The sequence below is a fragment of the Pogona vitticeps genome, chromosome 3 (assembly GCF_051106095.1).
Source record: "Pogona vitticeps strain Pit_001003342236 chromosome 3, PviZW2.1, whole genome shotgun sequence".
NCBI classification, from domain to species: Eukaryota; Metazoa; Chordata; class Lepidosauria; order Squamata; family Agamidae; genus Pogona; species Pogona vitticeps.
Window position 1 is genome coordinate 63,992,536 of NC_135785.1, and position 23,888 is coordinate 64,016,423.

At 40.2% G+C, this 23,888-nt stretch overlaps 1 protein-coding gene across 40 annotated transcripts in view; it reads right to left on the reverse strand.

Moving 5' to 3' along the window:
* ABLIM1 (actin binding LIM protein 1) overlaps positions 1-23,888 on the reverse strand; it is a 274,524-nt gene that overhangs the window by 118,668 nt on the left and 131,968 nt on the right. For all 40 annotated transcript variants that reach the window (XM_072995518.2, XM_078389589.1, XM_078389586.1 and 37 more), the window contains exons 3-4: positions 8,253-8,436; positions 6,222-6,331 (exon numbers count right to left, since the gene is read on the reverse strand). In XM_072995518.2, the coding sequence (XP_072851619.2) occupies positions 6,222-6,331; positions 8,253-8,436 (294 nt within the window). The remainder of the gene's footprint in view (positions 1-6,221; positions 6,332-8,252; positions 8,437-23,888) is intronic.

Below are 23,888 nucleotides of genomic sequence, written 5' to 3' on the forward strand. Positions count from 1 at the left end.
ACTGGGGACCCAATGAAGCCTCTTGGGGTAAGCAAGATTTCAAGTTCTGAAATTCCAGTGTCTGAGCACAGCCTTCACAAGCAGATTAATCTGAAGCACCTCACTGTCATCTTACAAATAGTTAATATATGAGAAGTGAACCAGTTTTCCCTCACAGGTACTGAATAATTTAACTTCAAGGCACATTAGCACTTAGAATGGAAAGAACACAACAGTTTTACAAAGGCACAGTACTTTTAAACCTGGCATGTTTAAAGCACCTCCCTGCTTTTCTTTTCCATTTTTAATTCTGTGTGTGAGGGCAGAGAAATAATATAAATAATATACTGCTGACAGGCAGAAAAGACAGTCAGAAAGAAAACTGGGTGTGTCACAATGACTGCCACAATTAAAAGATCAACCTGCAGAAATATAATCAGTGTTCCCCCCCAAAATTACAGTGAATTCTCAGAAAAAAACTGTAGTAATTGATGCTATCTTTTCAAAACAAACTGGTGAAAGGCTTTATTCCAAAGGTTGCAATCACAGACTTGAAGAAAATGTTAAGGGTGAGTGCATATCCTGCAGCAGAGCTGCATCTATTGCCTTCTTCTCGGGTGCTAACTTGTGTCAGGTTTACTGGATAATTTTATAAACATTAAATTATGCAATCAAGTTCTAAATTAGGGACAAGGAATTTATACCCATCTAGATATTGTTGAACTGCAACTCCCGCTATTGGCTATATTGATAATTGCTTACATAAAATGTTGCCCAGCATCTTAAGAACCACACATGTCCCATCCCTGTTCTAGCACTTTCAAGAAAAAAATACATAGTACAAAGAAACACCTAATACGCCCTGTAATATTCATTTTGAGCAAGTGAAGGGTATTGTGTAAATCAGGAGGTGCACAACCTGCAACTGCATAGATGTTGTTGGTTTGCTATCCACACTGTCCTTCATCAATGGTTGTGCTTAGCTATGACTGACAGTAGTTCAATATGTTACCCACATGTCTAGATAGAAAGGGGGGAAAATCTTCCCGCAGGAAATTCCGCAGGTTGCAAAGAATCTCTTGTGCCTCTGAGTCACTTAGATTTCTCTTGTAGCTTAGTGTCCAAAAGGAACTGTACCAAATTTGCTTTCAAATCAGTGTTCTCTTTCAACTTCTATTGCTTCTCGAAATGCATTTCAAATCTTTAGAAAGTTAAGAGAGCAATTTGTTCTAAAAAGGAGACAGTTTCTTCTACCAAAAAAAAAGTAACAAAGATCTTAGCTGAAACAAGTTGTTCCTTGGCTGAGGATGTTTATTCAACAAGGGATAAATGTGGTCTGGAAGCAATGTCACAACAACCAGAAACAGCCTTGTGAAAAGCTGTGCAAATGGATATGCACTCAAAATATGCTCTTAAGGGAACCTGTAGGACTCACACATATGCTAAAAACCAGAATCTGTGTTCTTTATGAGTAGTATCTGCTGATTTTACAAGTCAGCATTATGTATTTTCCAAAGCAGCTTTTCGGGACTTTCACTTCCAATTTTACATAGAGAAAAGAGACCTCTTTCCAGTCACTAACTGTTGCCAGGTAAGAGTAATGTTTGGAGCTGATTCTTGGAATGGAGAGGAGACAAGAAGTGAACTGTGTTTCTTTTCTATGCTACAAAAAACTGTGTTTTTTCTTTTTGCTACAAAACCAGGTTTCCACTTCAATGAGTGAGCAAACTGGGGCATTTACCAATATTACCCAAGCCTTGGATTAAGCATGGTCTTTAAAACCAAAATGACACAAAGGAGAGTTCTCACACTCAAGGGCAGAAATAATACATCATTCTGATGACACAGACTCCTTCACAGTGGTGGAAAATGTGGTAGAATCAACAACTTGTATTAGAGCAGATGTACTTTATTTCACAGACCCAGGGCAAAAAGGGGGTATTGCAGGCATGTTTCTTTTGTAAAATGTTTAAAAGGCAATTCCATTTCAAAGCAAACACAAGGCAGAAAGTAAAGTCCAGTAGGATTTAGGGCAGTGAGAACAAAATCAAACTGCAAACAGCTGTGTAGAACTCCTGTATCTGTGGAGGATCAGTTCCAAGCCCCTGCTCCTGCAGATTCTGAAAAACACGGTTTATATTGAATGCTGTTTTAATAGCAAATGCTACGCATAGCATGGTCGCTGGTTCCCTCTCGTAACCATTTCTGGCAACTTCATATTTAGAAATATATATTTCTAGGATTTTTTTTAAAAAAAAAATATTTTCTGACAGTGGATAATTGGATTAACGGATAGTGATCCCACAGATTAGGGGATTCTACTTTACTGGGGAAATGGCCACTAAGCAGCAGATGAAATTCAGTGCAAGTGGTAAACAAAACACACTGAGGCAAAACAACCCAGCTTCCCATATGCATCTAAGATGGCAGCAAAGTGACCAGAAAAGAGATCTCATGGTTGTAACATGATGAAAATGTCACTGCGAATGCATAGCTGCGGTACATTCCAGGTTGGGCATAATTTTAAAAAAGGAACTGAAAAATAAAACTGCTTCTGTCATAATGCCTTTGTAAAAACCAGTGGTTCCCAACTTTGGGTACCCAGATGTTCATGGACTAAAACTCACAGAGGTCTTCACCACTAGCTGTGCTTGGCCAGTATTTCTGGGAGTTGTAGTCCAAGAACATATGGGAACTTAAGATAAAGAACAACAAACCTATTGTGTGACCAGTTCTGCACATATATGTGTATTGTTCTGATCATCACACCTACAAAGCAATATTGTAGGACTGGAAAAGTTACAGGTATTGCAAAGAACTATAACTCTCACACTATACATTGTAACGTTTTCCAGCTATTTTGATACATTTTCAATTTTCTCCCATGGCTCTACTGTCAGTCGTGGAAGAAATGATTTCACAAGGTACTGTTATCGTACAGTGACCTTGCTCCAGACCTGCCTGGAGAGCTGGCTAATTGTTTTGCAGTAGGTTTCAGAAAACTTACACCTCTGTTTTGTCCGAATTTAGTTTCAGTTTGTTCACCCTCGTCCAGCCCCTTATCATGTCCAGGCAACATTCAAGAGTCCTGACAGCTTCATCAGTGTTGCAAGATAAGGAGCAACAGAGATGGGTGTCAGCAGCACATTGGTGGCATCTCACTCAGAGTTCTAAATAACCTCTCCCAGTGGCATCATATTGATGTTAAACAATGTAGGTAATAAGATGGAGACCTGAGGGATGCCAAAGGCAAAAACACTGGATGATGCACCCTTTGTATATGTCCTGACAAGAAGGATCAGAACCACTGTGTCTTCGAAAGCCAAACTAGCTGGGCGACCCGAAAGGATATCTTGGTCAATGATATCAAATGCCACTGAAAATTTCAGGAGAACTGGTAAGTTTGCACTCCCCTTATCTAGTCACTGGTTTAGGTCATCTACCAAGACAAACAAAATGGTCTTCAGTCCCATATCTTGTCTAAAAGCCTGGTTAAAGTGGGGCCGGCATCTTCACAGGATAGGAGTTAGAACTCTGTCTGTGTTCTGGTGTAATGAACATGCTGGCCACAGAGACTGGCGAAATGTTCAGAGGAAAAACCTCCAGAACAAGGACAACCAGCCTGGAAAACCTACAACAAACCTACAACCTACCATCGGATCCCAGCCGCAAAAGCCTTCCAGAATACATCATTCTGCACTGTTCGGAGTTTCAGGGTCATCAACTTCTCAACCACCTTAATGGTAAATGGTAAATTACATAGCACAGGTACCTGGGATTAGGAAGGGCAAGGAAGGAAGCTTCAGTTCTCCTCTCCCCCCCCCCCCCCACATACACCTAGGAATCGTAATCTTGCTATTTCTTTAAATATTCAAAGGTAAAAATTACAGTGAGGTCAACAACTCATAGGTATAATTCCCAGATGTATTTCGATGCCCTTGTTTCCTAGCCCTGCTAAGCAAATTAGCACCTACGTCAGGATATGAAAATCTCTGTTACATGGATGACTATTTTTTTCTTTAAAAAATAATCATCACATATTAAAAACTTGATATTTGGAGTTCATGAAAGGCATTAAATATGCAAAGCGACACAAAGAAAAATATGAATCAATTTTCCTGAATCTGGGAGTAGGAATGGGGGAAAATGTGGATTCTTCCATTCTGATTATTTCATTGAATGCTACAATGAGATCATTTAGCCCTCATACCAAAAGCTCCCAGACAGCACTTTTTCATCCTAAACTTTTAGCTTCCTTCTTCCTCAACCTGCCATTCTCAAATGAGCTTTCTTGCTAATCTACTTAACAGCAAATAACCAAGGAACAGACACATATCCCATAAAAGAGATTTACTTCTGAATAGGATGGTATTACCAAACGTGACTTCAAAGGGGAGGAAAGATAGATGAGAACCAAGATAGATGCTACAGAATAAAGGAACAGATCTGGAATATTTCATGATAATTAAAATTCACCTGTCAGAGCTAAGGAGTAGGACTCCTTGCCCGAGAGGAAAAGAATGAAGCACCTCTATTGCAGAAAACGTTTGCCAATTGCCATTTTGTCAAAGTGTGTTTACTGAACTCTCTGGAACTTTACTTTCCAGTTATATTTGTATATGGATTAATATGGTATTAACATTACATTATACACTGAACAGCTGAGCCAAACTTCCCATTATGCCCTCTATGGCATTAACTTCTTCTTATTTCTTTTCTCACACATACCTACACACAAGCCATCACACACATACAGAATGATATAGTCACACATACGTTTGTTACTATAACATTAATGTTATTGTTGCTATGTACCATTTAGTCACCTCCATCTAATGGCGATCTTAATAGAGTTTTTGAAACACCTCAGATACTCAAGGAGCAGCTTTCCACTGTCACCTCGACCCCACATCCAGTTGGTTTCTCTGACTGAGCAGGACTTGAACCCACATCTCATGAATCCTAACACTCTATTTGCTATACCATAGTGGTTCTCAACACCAAAGTGGGAATCATCAAATAATTATTTTGCCCCTATGAATGCTAGCAGAGTTACCAACAAACACAATATTTTAACAAAAAAAGCAAGTAAAGCAAAGATTTTCAATATAATTTCTTATAATGATAATTCTTATAATTTCTCTGTTGATAATATTTAGTGTGTCAGGCCTAGTCTCATTTAGGTACTTCAAAACAACAATAAGGTTTGAAACATATCAGCAACTCCTAAAGCTGTGAAAATCATGTTTCAATATGTAGAATGCAAGTCTGAGGAAATGTTGACTTTCTGAAATTGGGAAGGCAGGGAACCAAATCCCACAACTTCTATTTCTAGGGCATGTAAAATTACAGTTATAACATTTTTGCCATTTTTGTAAGTATAACAATTTCATGTTTCATTCAGAACATGAAAACATTGTGTACTATATGGAAGAAAGGGATGTTAGACCAGCTGCCACTGGTCTAAGCCTACAGAAGTATTAAACTTGTGGCAGAGCTTTTTTTTTAAAGTAGTCACTCTCTCAGATAAAATGTCTGCATTTAGAAATAATAAGCAGATACAGTTATTAATATGTACATTTAATGCATTTCTTATCTACCTTTGAAGGCGACTCTATTTCCAGAAAGGAGAAAAATGACCCACTTTTTTCCAATAATTTCATTCTCAGTGTGTCCCACATCTGTCTAAGCACTAACAAGCCAAAATTGCTGGAGATCTACTTAATACCTATAAAACACATATACAGAATATCCAGTTGTTTCATCATAGAAGCAAACTATATGTAGCTTATTCTTTCAAACTGAGTGATGTTAAAAGACATAACCTGGAGATGTGGGATATGACCCATAGTGTACAGAGTATGTCTTTTAAATTTTTATTAAATGGGAATTTTGCATCACAGTTTTCAATACAGCAGAACTAGACTCTGTGATCTTGGTACATCCTTAGACAAAAGAACTGGGGATTAGCCTGACTTCTGTGTGAAAGGCATCTGCATGGGATCAACTCAAGAAATTGCACATAGATATTGCTCATCCACAGCTAAAAATGAAACAGGTGGCTGTGCTCCCCAGGGAGAGGGGAGTTTCTTCAAGATCCAGACTTCTAGGATGCAGAACTAAGGCCCAGTAAAAGTCAGCACTGCCCAGATTAGACCAAGCAAATTGCACAGAACAGACAGTGGAAACCATCCAGGATTTCAGTTTATCTTGGAGCTCAGGAAAGATTGCAGAGTACTTACTGCTAGAAGTGGAGAGTTCTTTTGGACTCGATGACATTGGCTGAGCACACATTTGACAGAGGCAGTCTCTCCCATTAAAAGTAACCCGGTCTCCTGGTGGGAAAGGACGTCTGGAGAGCAAAAGAACAAAAGGATCTTAATGCAAGGTTATCTCTGCAGTCTCATTCTCACAGTCTCTACCCCCCCCCCTCACAGCAGCCGCCTTTGGTGATGCAAATCAATATCTTGCAGAAACCTGGGCCAAAAATGTTCAAAATGTAACACTGGGAAAGCCAAGACTTTGGAGGCGATCCAAGGACTAAACGCACCTACCTTCACAGGGGGGAAAGCTGACATTAGATGAGACTGATCACTTTTACAAAGCAAAGGTATCATGGAAGCACAGAAACTTCTGAAGCAAGAGAGGGTTGTTTTGATATGTGTGGGTGTTTTTGTTTTTAAAGCACACACCCACATAGACACATACAGACAATGTTTCTTTTCTTTTCCTTTCTCTCTCAATCTCTGTTTTGAGAAATGTGGGCCACTGACTACTGCTTTCTAAGGCATTTTGGCACCGCAAATTCCCCAGCTTCACCCACAGACATTAACTGCTGATCACATAGTAGCTCACATTAAGAACAATAATATCCCACGCTCGCTCAGGGCAGCCGATGTGGTTTTTCATCTCCTCACTTTACTCCCACAACAACCCAGTGAAGTAGGTTAGGTAGAGAGAGTTTGGCTGTTCCAAGGCAACCCAGGGAGCTTTGTGGCTTAGTGGGGACTTGACTTTGGATGTCCCAAGTGCCAATCCAGCACTCTGAACTGCTCCACTGCATTGGCTCTTACGTGGACCGTTGCTCTACTCAATTGATGCCCCCAATTGGGGTTGTTCCTAGTCTTCTCAGCAGTTACAACAACTCTGCTCACAAGGGAATAGTGATCACCTTTCCAATTCTGCCAGCACTGTAGTATTTGATGAGTTACAGCAACAGAAAACAAAGCTAGAGATCACCATGGCCAGGCAGGAACCACTGCTGCTGGTGGCTCTGGCAACAGCAGACACCATATTGGCCTTGTGTGTCTCTCCGCAGCTGCAGTAGATGCCTCCCAAATTGCAGCAGTGCACATGCGTCTGGGCACAGGGCCCTCGATCAACAGCTAGGAGAGGCTCCCGAGCAGAGAAGGCAATTGTGGGAGTGTGTCCCTCCATGTCCTCCCCTTCCCCCACAGATATTGTTATTTATTGCTGGGAAGGAGGGGGAGAGAGGGAGGGTGCATGAGCTAGGCCCTCAAAACATAACTTGGAAAAATGGGTTCAAGTCACAAATTGAGTCCAAGTCTTTAAAAAAAATGAGTTGAGTCATCGGTATGACTTAAATCAACCTTGACAGCAAGTCGTGAGTCCCAAGTCCTGCTAAGTACTTCCTGGTTCCCAACTGGGTTATTTAGCAGCTAAAAACTAGAAACGTCTTAGAGTTGCTGAATCAAACAAATCAATTAAGGTTTTAAAAAGCCCTACAGTTTTAAATAGAGAAATATTCTAGAACACCTTGGATTTACAGACCGTCCCTCATCCAGATATTGTAATAATCCCATCTTGTTTCCAGAGCCAGGCAAGATGGGATAATTACAATCTGGGTGTGTTCCAGATTATATTCACTGAGAACAAGGATGGGCAAAATATGGTTCTCCAGATGTTTTGGGGCTGTAACTCCTGAGTTAGCATGGCCAATTATTCAGAAAGTTGGGAGTGGTAGGCCAACCTCTAGAGGGTATACTGCTGTAAAATAAAATTATTCAAAAATGAAATACTACTTACAATATAATAAGTAGAAAAGAAAAATACCTCCATCAGTAAAACCTTTATGCAGGTATATGGAGATGTCCGTAACTATCAGCAAAATAGACAAGGGCACTACCTCACAGTGCCATTTATACAACTAGTAGAATCCTATGTGGCTTCTCAACATGATTTTGTCCTTTTTAAGGGGAAAAGAAGGGGTAGAAATATTTTAAATAAATGAATTGTTAAACCAGTTGACTTACTTGCACACAGTGCAGGCAAAGCAGTTGGGATGATAGGTTTTCCCAAGAGCAGTGACGACTTCTCCTTCCACAAACTCTCCACAGCCATTGCACCGGGTCCCGTACATCCGCTGGTAATCCACGGTACAAAGGTATTCCCCATTTTTAATAAAAAAGCCACCTTGAGCCAAGTCACACCCGCACACTGTAGAAAAACAACCAAACAAGAACAGATTGATTAATCATTAGAAGCACATTACATGACTGATTACTAGACCACAAGGTTATGAGGAACATACTGGGATGCCAATGGCAGCCCGAAGACAAAGCAGACACGACCTTGCAGGCAATATTCAGACCTCATTATAGCAGAGGTTTGGAGTCATCTGGCTATATATTTGTTATTCCACTGATGTTTAAAAAGTATCTGTTACATTTATCCGCATAGTTTCAGAACAGGTACTGTAATAGGTAATATGATTATGACAAAATAAAATACATAATACAAAATATCAGAGTCCCCATCTTCCCTTCATGACTCAATACCAATTTCAATCAAGAAAAGGCCAACAGAAATTTTAGGGGGTAGCCATGTCAATCTGTTGCCATAAAAGCTGTCTTGTGCTACTTTAAGATGAGCACCCCCACCCCATCCCCCACCCAGAATATGCTTTTGTGAACTACATGCAGCCCACTTCAAATTGTGAATTGTTAAACTGGCAACTGGAATCTGGTTTCAAGGAACTTGGAACATACAGTAAAAATTTCAGGAGGGCGCCATTATTTTGTATGTAACAATACCTTCAGGCTACAGTCTGATTTCATATCTCAACCAACAATATGGACTCCCCTGGAAACGTCCAGAAGAGTATAATGGAAAGCTCAACAGACATTTGCAGCCAACATCATGATTGTTATCAGAAAAGATCAAGTAATTAATAAACAGAACTCTGCTTGGAAGGACCTTCCCAAAAGCCAGGTCTTGCCTGAATACAAGGTCCTCTCTTGTCTAGACTTGACCTTCCAGAAGTATCCTGGCTTTGAATGCCTAAACTACTAATAAAATACTTGAACTCCTAAAATTAATTTTACATTGGCTAAGAAGATTGAAATGCTTCCTCCTCACTTGGCTTGCATATTGCCATGTGCCCAGTATGGGGAGATCACTGCTCAGCCTATGCAGGAAATCAGATGAGGAACCAAAGAGAAATAAGAGTCCAAATTTAGAGCTCCTCGGGATTAGCAAACCTTCAAAAACATAATCATGAGACACAATTTCTTTGAGGAGAGTCAATGGTGGCGGCATCTGAGTGGTACAATCTAGAAATTTTCTCCAGTAGCTGGCTGTTATAAATCTGGATACCTCGTCCAAATTTATAACAGTAGGCCAAAATACCACACAGCTGATTGATCTTTTTCCACACTTTTCTTGAGATGACAATGCAATTTTAACAGCTATGTCCTACATTCAGTTCATACAGAGTATAAGGGCTTCATAAATAGAAAAGGATTTTAGTATCTCATATATAACACTAGGCGAGCAGCAGTAATTTCTCCCGAAGCACATGTCCCATTTAAGGGATTTTATGGCTCGCTGGTGCCACTTTCAAAACAATTAATACCTCAGAACTGTTATACAGTTTGGGAAGTTCATTGCTCTGGTCTCTGATCCTGTTTAGCAGTTAACACTGGGAAGTTTTTCCAGTGGTATTAATTTTCTTTCCTGATGCAGAAAAGCCATGTACTTTCACCCTTTGGGACTTGAACCTAATTTTAATTAAGTTTAAACCATTTTAATTAATGCAAGTTTTTAAGAAAGCTACCACCATCACTACTTTTCTTTCTTTGAAATGTAATGGAGAATATCGACATTCAATAATCACAATGTGGAGGTAACTAGCTATGAATAGCTACTTAATTGCAATTATTCCCTTTTCCAATACAGTAACACAGGTAGAACCACATTCTATTATGAATGTAAGAGGAATAACTTCATTCATTGCAACACATCTGTAGGTTTTTTAGTAACTTCTACAGTTATGGCATGTAGCCTCACTAAACAATAGAAAATAAAAATCACAGGGTTCAGCTGCTGGCTTGTGAGGTGCTTCCTGCTTTTTGGAGGTATTGAGATAACAGCAAGATAGATGGAAAAAGAGAGTATCCTACCACAAGCCTCCTGCTTGCAATGTTCAGGTGCTGCTCCTGTTTTGTCAAAGCATCTACTAGTTCTGAGAATCTTGGAAGAAAAACAGTTTTAGAAAACACTAGAACTACAATGCCTACTAACTGAAGTATATGCCCTGCAGAGTTGCAATCACTTCTCACTCTTGCTGCTTTTATCAGGGGGTCTGAAGTTGAACCTCTTCAAACTGTGCTATTAAGCGGTTTTACTGACTAATGTGATTTTTTTTTTTTTAGTAATGTAACTGCTTTCCAAGTTATATGGAAGCACAAGCTGGGAGTTCAGTCCCCACTCTGCATCTCAGAAGAGCAACCTGTGCAGTCCTGGACGAGCTGCACAGTCCTAGGACGTCCCCAAAAGACAGGAATGGTAAACCACCTGGGAGTATTCTCTCCCTAGAAAAGGGTCGCATAAGTCAGAGTTGACTTGATAGTACACAGTTATTATATGATTACTTTAACTGCTCTGATTATTAAGGCTGTCAATGGTGTTACCAGGCAATCTGGTTTTAATTCATTTTAATCTGCTTTAATAATGCTTCTTAGTTGACTTGAGCGCTGCAGTTCTTTTCAATGGAAAGGCAGACTACAAGTAATAAATAGATAAAACAAACACATGAATTCTCTGAGTGCCAAATGAAGTGTCAGGAAATAGTTAAAACTTCTCCAGGTTTTGGTGCAAGAAGACAAATCTCAGGACAAGTAGCACACTGGAGAAGACTGAGAACCAACCTCTAACCAACCTCTATCAGGGCTCTGAATGAAGGTGCTTTTATGTATGCATTGTCTAAAATAGTGAAATGCAGTCTTCCACTCTATGTACTCACTCTTGACTTTGAAAATGTCATCACTGGGGTCACTGTGCTATGTGAAATACTACCACTGTGACTCAGATGTGACTTAAACACAGTTGTATCTCAGGGTCAGATCACAAGTTAAGACAAATGTGCATTCCTATCAAAACATTATGCCTCCTTGTCATCTTTTCTTTCCTCCCTTAGAAGCCCATGAAAAACTACTGAATATTTCAATAGCATGAGATGGTTCAATTATCTTCAAGGACAGAATAGCAGCAACACATTTAGCACTGCTGCACAGAAAAAAAGAATTTTTGTCTTCTAACAAATAGGGGTAAGGTCTTCAGAGAATCTTGTTTCCAATAAATCAAATAAAGGTTTAATAAAATGTTTGCTTGTAGCCTGTCATCTCTTCAGCATTATGTGCTCGAGACATTGGACATACCGACGAAGCTGAGCTGTATTCCCTTTGACCAATTAGAAGCAAGCTAATTTTCCAAATACAGGTCGAAGCAATCCTGTATTGGAATAAGCAGGCAGTGTTTTCCTCATAGGTACACATTATTTATAGGGAGTCCTGTCTAGCAGGGATCTCATTAACACAGCATGTGTTTTGCATACAAAAAGCTTGCAAGTTTAATCCCTGGCATCTCCAGGCGGTGGTGTCTGAAACCCTGAATTGTTGCTACAAGTCAGCATAACACAGTACAGTAGTGACCGAAGATAAATCAATGGCATGCAGTATCAGGGGACTGGAAGCCAAGCTCTATGAAGAAAGGCTGAAAGAACTGGACATTTTTGTCCTTGAGAAAAGAAAATGGAGTGGAGATTTGATAACACTTTTCAAATATGTGAAACATAGCCATTCCAGAGTACAGGACACAAAATAATGGGCTCAAGCTACAGGAAGCCAGAGATAGGCAGAATGTCAGGAAAACTTCTTAGCTTTTAGAGCCACATGACAATTGAACCAATTGCCTTGGGAGGTGGCTGGAGGCATTCAAGAGAACATTGGACAACCATCTGTTAGATCTGCTTTGATTTGGATTCCTGCATTGAGCAGGGGGTTGGACTTGACAGCCTTATAGGCCCCTTTCAACTCAATTATTCTATTATTCTATGACTCTGCATGAAGCAGCTTCTTAGGATACCAAACTATTATCCTAGACACCAAATGACAGGTCATTTGAACTGCTCTGCCTCTTTGCTGACTTCACCACTGCACAGTAAGAAGAGACACCAACCACGGTGAAATAAGAGATATATCAAATTATTCTATGTAATTTTGGATTCTCACTCCCCTTTGGCTCAAATTTCATGAGCAAGTAGCAATTAGATATGAAAGGTAAATTAACAACTTCAGCATTAATGCCAATCCTACAGAAAATGTAACTTAATAAAATGCAGTCATATGCTAAGTAAAATGAAACAGTACAGCAATAATGGCTTAACATGGTGCAGAAAAAGGCAAATTTGTAATTCTTCCATGTTTCCATTATTTGTGAAAAATTAATAATGTTTTGTCTCAGTTCGTCATTTCTTATAAAAAGGCCATTACTTTTCCTATCTTTGTCCTTTGTCCTATATTGAAATCTTTCTTGGGCTTGGACTAACTGTATTAAGAACTATGGGGTGCTGGTCTATAATGGAGACCAGATATTCTTAAAATAAAAAAATGATTACTTCTAATGCATTTTATTTGTTTTAGAGCTTTACCATTTGCATATGTGTGCTACTTTGGGCACATATTCACTTTTATTGTGTATACAGTATATATAATTTTTGGTGGCTTGTGTTAAACTTTGGTTACCCTCTACTTTATATTACCAGGATTTATGGTTTTTAACTGAGGAATTTTCAGATTCTCATCAACTAGGAGGGAAGTGATATTCACTGTATTCCATTCCACTTTATTTGCTATCTATTTTTCCATGTTTTTATGGATCTATATTTTTGGGTTGTTCTGTTTAGGTTTTGGTTGGAATTAGACGTGGGGGCATTCGTATTCATATACTAATACCCCCACACAGGTGGGCATAACGAGGGTCTAGCCCCCTGGGGCTGGAGTCTCCACTCACCCTTCTGCTGCTGCTGCAGGCTCTGCGCCCCCTTCCTATCACTCCAGAGCTCATGGTTGACTAGCCATTTCTGTCAAGAGGCAGGATGATGAGCCTCCCTGCCAGGTCAAAGAGTGGCTCTGAGAATACATCGAGACAGATAAAATTCTAGTCCCCTTTCAAAATGACGCTATGGTCAGTGTGGATTTCAGACAGTTTAGGGCCAGTACAGTAAGCATGGTTGTTATTATATGCAGTTACTATTTATTTATTTTATTTTATTTATTTATTTATTTATTTAATTTATATGCCGCCCACTCTACCCAAAGGTCTCTGGGCGGCTTACAACAATTAAAATTCAATGCAATAAAATAAAATGATTAAAATACAATTAAAATACGATTAAAATACAATTAAAATTGCCATCATTAAGACCCACAGTTAATGTTATTTCAATTAAAAGCCTTCTGGAACAGGAAGGTTTTGACCTGGCGCCGAAATATCATCAATGTCGGCGCCAGGCGAATTTCAGTTGGGAGGGCGTTCCATAGTCTGGGGGCAGCTGCCGAGAAGGCCCTTTGTCTACAAGCCATCCCTCTTACCTCCTTGAGGGATGGCTCTTTCAAAAGGGCCCCCTGGCTAGATCTTAACAGCCGGGTAGGCTCATATGGAAGGAGGCGGTCCTTCAAGTATCCAGGGCCCAAGCCGTTTAGGGCTTTATATGTCAAAACAAGCACTTTGAATTGGGCCCGGACAGCAACTGGTAACCAGTGTAAATTATAGAGAATCAGCTTGATATGCTCTCTGGCGGCCCCACCACTCACCAGCCGCGCAGCTCGATTCTGAACCAGTTGCAGTCGCCGGACCTTTTTCAAAGGCAGCCCCACGTAGAGCGCATTGCAATAATCAATACGAGATGTTACCAGTGCATGTGTAACTGTCATGAGACTCCACTCGTCCAGGTAGGGCCGTAGCTGGTATAATTTCCGCAGCTGAAGGAAGGCACCCCTGGCCACCGAGTCCACCTGAGCTCCTGGGGTCCAGGAGCACCCCCAGGCTGCGGACCCTGTCCCTTAGGGGGAGTGTAACCCCATTCAGGACAGGGAGGTGGCCCTCCAACCTGTCCGGCGAAGCACCCACTAACAGCACTTCCGTCTTGTCTGGATTGAGTTTCAATTTATTAACCCTCATCCAGTCCATTATCAGGTCCAGACACGAGTTCAGCACAGAAACCGCCTCACCTGGATTGGTGGAAAACGAGAGGTAGAGCTGAGTGTCGTCAGCATATTGCTGACTCCTCAGCCCAAACCTCCTGATGACCTCTCCCAGCGGTTTCATGTAGATGTTAAACAGCATGGGGGACAGTATCGAGCCCCAACTATATGAATATAAGATTTCCCTTTTCTAATTTTTGCAGTAATGATAATGCTGCCAAGCATATTTCCTGCTAGCTTTACAGAGTCCTCTCAATGCACTTTTCAAAAGAATACCTCTTTACTTAGTGGATAGATGGGAGTGACTTTGTGTCAGTTTTTATCTTGATGACCATCTGCATTGCACATTTTATGCCAAATAGCCATGGAGAAGCCAAGATGAGCAAAAGAGTCCAGAAGCAATAACTGTGAGGGAGAAAAATCAGTACATAAGATTGCTTGGAGGGAGGGGCTGCCATTTTATTACAGCTTCATTCCGATCTGACAGGAAGATAAGAGCCCCAAGAGTTAATTAAGAATGACAGTAATGATAAAGTACTGATGCTTGAAAGAGCTAATGTTTATATGCATAATTTAGGCAAGCATCCATCATGAGTACACCAGCCCTACCACCAAGAATTTATACTTTCTGAATAGATGACAAGGCCTTACTTCTTCATCTTGTGCAAACAAAAGGTATTCCACCATTATATGAACAGCTCCTCTGAAAACAGATTCTATGAAGCATTCAGGCTGCCTCCAGAGTTCAGTGAAGGTGAGACAAATTCCAAAGCTGATGTATTTGCTGGTCCCAACCATCATCACTAAATGGAACTCCCAAGAAATTCAGAAGCAACATGAGAAAACTGTAATGGAAGCCCACACTGGCTTCCACAGCTGAAATAGATGAGCTTAGATGAAGTTTATCAAACACTGATTAAAATGTGTGGGTTTTGTTCCAAACTGGAAATGCTACTTTTTTGAATCAGAACTTCCCAGATTCCCCAGCCAGCCAAAACTATCATTAAAAACACACACACCTTTCCAGACTCTGGTCTCGTCCTGTCCAGCTACTTCCACTTTCTCACCTGTCCTTCCAGCTATCACCTGAAACTGACAGGGAGCTTTCCAAGAACTCTTAGTAAAGGCTCAGAAAAAACAGTCTCCCCCCCTTAAGAATTCTCACAAGTCTCATCCTCCACTTACACATAACAACATCCTGAAACCATCTCGTGGAACACTGCTCGACATCTGCCTTAAACAGAATCAGATTAAGCACCGTTATGCTAAAATGATGACGAGACTGTGGCTGAAGAGACCATTGGATGGTAGATATCATCTGAGCACACTGGAGATCTAATATTCTGCTGCATTAGACCAATACAGTGGTGCCTCACACAATGGGTGCCTCACACAACGATGAATTCACACAACGATGCCTTTTTCTGTTAAATTTGCCGCCTCACACAACGATGTTTCCTATGGGGAATTTTCACACAATGATGCCTCTTTTTCGCTCCTGTAAAAGTGTCTTACAATGTTTGGAACCTGTTTTAAAAGCTTGCAATGGTTAGCCCACCTCCTGAACCCTACGCAAACTTATTTTGGTGTTGTTCTGACACTTTGTTAATTTGTGGTGTGTTTTTTTTTTTTCCCATCATTGAACTCCATGCATTTCAATGAGGGGAAAAACAAAAAATCACCACAAATTAACGAAGTGTCAGAACAACACCAAAATAAGTTTGCGTAGGTTTCAGGAGGTGGGCTAACCATTGCAAGCATTTAAAACAGGTTCCAAACATTGTAAGACACTTTTACAGGAGCGAAAAAGGACTTCGCAAAGCCATTGAAATGCATTGAGTCGGCTTCAATGCATTTCAATTGGGGAACCGTTTTTCACTCAACGATGTTTCCTATGGGGATTTTCGCTCAAGGACGGCAATCCGTTCCAATTGGAACGGATTAACCGGTTTTCAATGCATTTCTATGGGAAATGGTGTTTCACAGAACGATGTTTCACACAACGTTGATTTTTTTGGAACCAATTAACATCGTTGTGCGCGGCACCACTGTAAATCCTTAAATTAACAAATCATTGTTCTTGTTCTTATTGCCAATGGTCAATTATTACTTCTGACATTTCCTCTTCTTCCGTCGCTCAAAATTAGGGTAATTCCCTTGAGTGAGAAGAGCACGGCCGAGGTCAGACTCAGGTGAAAATCTCTTCTAATCCCCATTTAGATAACCTGTCTGGGCTTTTAATCATGATACCAGCAAGTAAGATTCTTTGGCTTCTTCTTTCTCATGCTCCTGGAATATGTGTAAAATATCCCTATTCTCCAACTGATGAGCCATGAAGCAGCTTAATTTAAAGTGGTTTTCTTCTTGATCTGTAGCTAAGAAACTGCTGGTTAACAAGTTTAGGGAAAAGCAGATACGAGGGGGTGCTGATAAGTACTGAGCCTTTCCCAGAAATAATTGAGCTAGGAAGCTGTAACTGCCACACTATCCTACATATTCCCCCAGGGACAGAAGCTGTCCTGCAGCTTCTTAGGTCCCTGCAAATAAAATTCTTCCAACTGCTGGTGTAACCACTCATTTGCAGCATTAGTTGCCTCCAGAACACTCCCAAATTGTTGTCCCTTTAGGTGTTTTTTGAGTTTGGGGAACAGATAACAGTCAGAAGGAGCCAGGTCAGGAGAATAGGGTGGATGGGGCATCACCTGAAAGCCTAAGGACATCAATTTTGCTGTTGTTTCACCTGCAGTGTGTGAAGAGGTGTTGTCATGCAACAGGATGACACCTTTGGAGAGTTTTCCTCAATGTTTTCCCTTGATGTTTTGCCTCAGTTTTGTCAATAAAGCACAGTAATATTTTGCATTGATGATTGAACCTTGTTGGACGTAGTCCACCAGCAGAACTCCCTTCTTATCCCAAAAAACTGTTGCTTCTGCACGGACCTTTGCACTCAGAACTTCTTTCGCCTGAGGGAATCACTGCGCCTCCCTTCCTTAGACTATTGCTTTGTCTCAATATCGTAACAGTAGATCCATGTCTCATCACCAGTTACCAGCTTGCCCAGGAAATCTGACTTGCACTGATGACTCCACATGTTTCCTCTTTTGTTCGGTTGTCAAAAGTTTGGGGATCCACTTTGCTGCTAGCTCTCTCATTTCCAAGTTATTGTGGATAATGGCACCAACTTTCTCACATGATATTCTTAGATATATAGCAATACTTTGGCTGATATTCAGTGGTCCTCCATGATCATGTCATGGATGGCTTTTACATTTGCAGGCACAGAGACAGAAATTTATTTATTTATTTATTTACTTATTATTTGACTTCTACCCCGCCCCTCTAGACAGAGTCTACTCAGGGCAGTTTACAAACAGTTATAAAACATCATAAAATATAGTCATATAAAATCATCATTATAACTATCAAAATATATTGTAAACAATCACATGATTAAATCAATAAATTTAAAAGTTCATGATGGAGGAAAAAGAGAATTAAAGAGAAAAGAAAATCAGGTGTTGACTGGAGGGAAGGCCTGCCTAAAGAGCCAAGAGTCTTTAAATGATTCTTAAAAACACCCACTATATTACAAAAACATACCAAACTGTAATGCCCACAAACTTAGGCAAACACACACAGTCTCTGCCTCGTTCTGTGACTCAGCACCATCGAAGGAAGGTGGAAAGGGAGGTAGAGGAGACAAGGCTTTATAGGCCTAATTGGTTACAAAGAACACGTGAGGTCTTTTGGATATTAACCCATAGTGGGTAGAATGTTATGGATTGCCATATATCAACATTTCACACTTTCAACACCGAAATGGCCAGTTTCAAAATTGACAACCCAACGATTAACTGCTGCATATGAAGGGCCACTGTCACCCATAGTTTGTGACATTTCATCATGGACCTGCTTTGCACCTTTCCCTTGCTGAAACAGGAACTTGATTATGCTCCTATGCTCTCCTACATTGAACTTTTCTGGAGGTGCTGCCATGTTCACTTTGGAACTAAACATGAAAATCATAGGTAGTTGATTTTTGCACCATTGAATACAGACAAACTGGCCAATACAACCTGCAATTTATAGCTTCCTAGCTCAATTTTTGTGGGGGGGGGAAGGCTCAATACTTATCAGCACCCCCTCGTACCTGCAGGAATTTCTGAAACTTCAGAGGAATAATGTAATAGAACAATTTGTCTGTACCAAGTGTTTCAATAAATAATTTCATTTATTTTAATGACCTGATTGATTGAATGGAATTTTTATTTGGACTGCTACCTTGTTTCCCTGAAAATAAGACCTAACTTGAAAGTAAGCCCTATTATGATTAATATAAGAACCTGTCTTATTTTCAGGAAAAGACGGTATATTAATTTTAAGATCAAATTCTACAGAAGTGATTCAGATTTGTCTGCACATGTGCATATATGGGTCAATGATTTCACTCCCTATAAAATCATCATAACCAATGTACAAATAGAGAAGAAATTCACTGTTTCTCTAGTTAATGACTAGAGATAGTACAGATTCTCGTTCCCACACTTGCTCACTGCTAAGAGCTTTAGGAAGGCACAGGATGAATTTGAATTCTCTCCGGGAATTCCAGACCCTTTGCGCACTGGGGCGGAGGGTTTCTACTTCCCAAAATTAAAGTACTACTACTTCTAGACTTCTCAGAATGCAGTGTGTATTGTTAATACATGTACATTTATCATTGTTTCATTTAGAGACATTTGTCAAAGGGTCAGAGCTGAGTGCGACCTCTCTCCTCTGTCCCTGCAACTCATTTCCTCCCCTGTAACAGAGAAGGGATGCATGAAACACTTCACAGATATTGCTGCAACAGGATAAGAATCTGGACATCTGCAGGTGGGAAGCAAATATGGAAGACAATTAACACAAACATTCCTCATGCTACCATCAAAGACTTACATGCAATGTATATTTTTTAAAATCAGTAAATACGAAATCAAGTTCAGGTTATGAGGGTAGCAGATCCCGCAACAGCTACAGAAGATACCAATCCTTGGCAGCCCAAGTAAAATGTGATGGGACACAGTCAATATCACAAAACAAAGACAAGTCTTTGGGCAGAAGGGAAGTGAGCTACTTATGAGAATATAAGATTTCACCTTCCTCAATTGCCACTGAGTTTCTCTGCACTCCCCTGACACAGGTTAGATGTGATGTCTCTGGATTCAGCACCAGTGGATTCCTTTCCCCACAAAATGCATATAATTATGCCCTGTAATGCAGGCATGCAGTAGAACTGAAAATGATGTGTATCTTTGTGAAGTTACTGTTCAATATAGTTCACAAATATCCCTTAAAAGGTATTAAGTTGTTCATAATGGTGCCAGACAGTCTGCCTTCCAAAGAACTTAACTGACGGGAGATCACAGTATTATACAAAGGAAAGTAAGCTTCTTCAGAGAAACTGTATTACAGGTTCAGTCTTCCAGCAAGAAAATATATGGTAGGTAAAGCTTTTGTTCAATCTTTCCAGGAACAAGGCTTCTACACTAGTCTACCATTTAGGGTTCCAAACTGGGAGACTCTGTTTCTCCCTCTCTAATAATAACTGGATAGCTCGGTGGCTTAAGATATCCGGCTGGGGAGCCAGAGGTTGGCAGTTAAATTCCACACTGTGGCTCCTGGAAAGAAGAGGCAGCCTATGTAGCCATGGGCAAGCTGCACAGTCCTAGAACACCTCCAGAAGAAGGGAAAGGCAATGCACTTCAGAGTATAATTTACCTAGCAGCGGTGCAGTGCTTAAACTGCTGTACTGCAGCCAAAACTGTGCTCACGACCTGGGGTTCAATCCCAGGTAGCCGGCTCAGGGTTAACCCAGCCTTCTATCCTTCTAAGGTCAGTAAAATGAGTACCCAGCTCGCTGGGGGGGGGGGAGCAATGTGTAGCTTGCATAATTAACTTGTAAACCGCACAGAGAGTGCTTGAAGCACTGTGGGGCAGTATATAAGCAGCACGCTTTGCTTTGCTTTAGAAAACCTTGGAAAGGGTCACCATAAGAATTGACTTCACAGCATGCAATTATTATCAGTAAAATCAAAACCCAGGATTATTAACAGAAGCATAATGGCAGAAAATTATCTGTTCATTCTGTGCATAATCAAAACTGTGGGAGTCACTGCCACAACATGTAGCAATAGCTGTCTGGTTGGACAATTTTAGAAGGAACTGGTTAAATTTATGGAGACTAAGTCCATCAGTGCCTATTAGTCTAGGCAGGATGTTACCGCGAACCCGTGTAGAATCCAGTAGAGTTAGTATTTTCAGGTCCAGAAGGCGAAATAAATCACTCAGACACATTCAGCTTCATCCAGCACGTGTATTTAAAGTATATGTACAAGTGTAGAAAGCGGCAGCATGACAGCATGGCATCATCAAATGAAGGTGGAGGGTACATGTTCTCTATACAGTGCATATATATACACTTCTACCAGCAAGTAGACACATGGGGAAATACCCCACCCCTACAGGAGTCCTGGGGAGAAGTTAATAAGACAGTTTGCTTCAAGATTTGAACTATGAGAGGGATGCGGGGCCTTATGAAGTTGTTACTGACAAGTTGTCTGTTGAACTTTTAAAAAGATTGAGCTAAAGCTGAACCATCTCCATCTGGAAATCTGGAGTTCGGGGAGGCCTATCAGGGAAAGATGGAACCCAGTCACAGCAAACATTTCAGAAAATACAATGGAGGTGGTGGCAGAAATGTAAAAGTTTAGCACTGGAGTAACTAATTAGTTCGATGAGAAGTCTTTGGTTGTGACTTCTATTTTCTATGTTGGTTGGTTAGAGGAAGATAAGTAATGCCATACCCTAAACCAGTGGTTTCCAACCATGGTTCCCCAGATATTCTTGGACCACAATTCCCAGAACTCCTGCTCAGCACAGCTGGTGGTGAAGGCTTCTGGGAGTTTTAGTCCAAGAACGTCTGGAGACCAAAGGTTGGGAACCACTGCCCTAAGTTATAAATCATTCAGTCTTTCCAGATATTTAAGTAGCCTGCAGTGGTCTCTATTCTCTCCTCTACTTGCAGACCAAATGCTGACCCTCGTGCAGTTCCCATAATGACATCTACCATCTACACTACACAAGTTTGGAATTTTCAATCCATGCACAAAAGATGTAAAAAACCCTCCCATTTTAGTCAAGCTTTTCACTGAGTTTTATTTCAGGGTGCTGTACATTTTGTGCATGTAGGAGTCCCTGCTTTTAAATGGGCATTTAAATTGTTTTATGAACAATTTGAAAATATAGTTAATACTTTTTTAAAAAGGTTTTTAACTGTGAGTAGCCTTGGGTCTTTATACCAGGAAAAAAGCAGCATAAAACAAAATATTTAAATAAAATAGTTTTTCCACAGAGGAACAACAATGTGGGGTTATGCACTGAGAGATACTTTTGTACAAGAAGCTGCCATTCTAAATAACAGCTGAGTACCATAGTATGCCTACTGGATTGGGGGAAATGAAATTGAAACTCTAGAAAGATTGCTTCATACATGCACATGAAATGTTTAATAATAACTTAATGCTAGCCCTGATCCAGTGCTCTCAGAGCACAAAATATTCATAACATATAATTCATAGGTCACTGAAGTTAAGCAGGTCTCAATATAGCCAAACGCTAGGTGGAAGATCCATGTTCCTTCTTCTGAACTTCTGAAAAGTATGACACAAATCATACCCAAACAGTGCAAGAAAAGCAACACAGCTGTTATGAACAGGGAGCCCAGGTCTGCCCTCTCTGGCGTGCTCTGCTCCATGGAGTCACAAAGAGTCGGCCACAACTTAACGACTAAACAACAACACGTAGAAGATGAAGCAAGGGTGTTTTTTTCTGTAGCTACAAAGGGCAGGATCCCAAGTACTTGACAGGCATTGGATTTTTTAATTTCAAACCCTGTAATTCTCCATTCTGGGAGTTCCACCAAACAGAACCAGACCTATAGACACTTAAATGTGGCCCACTTGAGAAAAGGCCTAGCTTTAGTGCTTAGCATCAGCCTAACAGTGGTGCAGCTTGCTCACTTAACAGGAAGTTAGATAAGTCCCAAAGGTTTATCAGGTAGGCCTTTTCTCCAGGTGGGCCATATTTCGTTATCTATAGGTGTGGGTCTGCCAGGTGGAACTTCTAGAATGGAGAATTAGGGGATTTGCAGTTAAAAAAAATTCCAAAAAAACCATGCCTAGTAATGTGAATTATGTGAAAGGAATAGAAACATTAGGAAGATCTTCTTGACAGTAAGAGTTGTTCAAAAGTTGAGTAGAGTGCCTTGAAGGATGCTAGACTTTCTCTCGAATATGGTTTTTAGGACAGAGGTTAGATGGTCAGCTACCAGGGATGCTTTAGCTGTGGGTTTCTTGCTTCTGTAGGAGGTTGAACTCAAGGACCCTGGGATCCTTTTAGGCTTTACACATCTATGATTCTAAGATATTTCAGTAGTCCTGACCTCAGAAGAAAAATAACTATATGGCCTCTGCATTCTGTTATGCAGAATAAACAAATTACCAGTCACAGTCAATTTTATTGAAGCCAGTTTGGTGTAAGATTGAAATGTTCAACTGAGACTTGGATGATAGAGAGATTTTAGGCCAGTCCCTCTGTCTTTCTCACAGCTAATCTATCTCACAGAGCTGTTTTGAGAATAAAGTGAGAACAAGGAGAATTACGTACACTACCTTGAAGTTACTAAGGGAAAGATCATATAAAATATACTCACTGTATTTTTACATACTTAGCCTTCAAAATGCTTTACACACTGCCTTCAAATATTTAACAACCATGTGATATAAAATGGCATTATCTCTAGAATACAAATCTGGAAATTAAACTGACAAATGAGATCTCCAGTCAAGTTTGAGATGGTCTGTTTGAGGTGGAACTTAATCTCAAACCTTACTGTTGTTACAACTTCTACTCAGGTGTAAAGCTAACCACACATTGAGTGAATCATTGTATGTTTTGTTAACAATCAAAGTACAATGACCTTGGGATAAGAAAAACTGTGCAGGTTAAGCGCATAATAGATCTTGTTATCTTGTATCTACCCGTAGGAGACCACTTTTCCCATTAACAAAAGCTTTTATCGCAAACCTTTGCTAATAACCTTCCCATATTCCACTAAAGTAATCAAAGAGGAGAGGAAATTTCTGGGAAAAAATGCCAGTGTTCACACCTATTCTTAAAAGATGATTTAACAATCCTGAAGTCTCAAAATTGGGACAAGCCTTTAATCTCACACACCCCACACATTTTGTTCATCTCATTTTCAGACCATTAGTCAACTTATATTACTTTCTTCAAAGAACAGTGGATAGAACTTCAAGAAAAAACACCACAAATAATTTTTGTTATAGCCTTGTTACACTATAATTC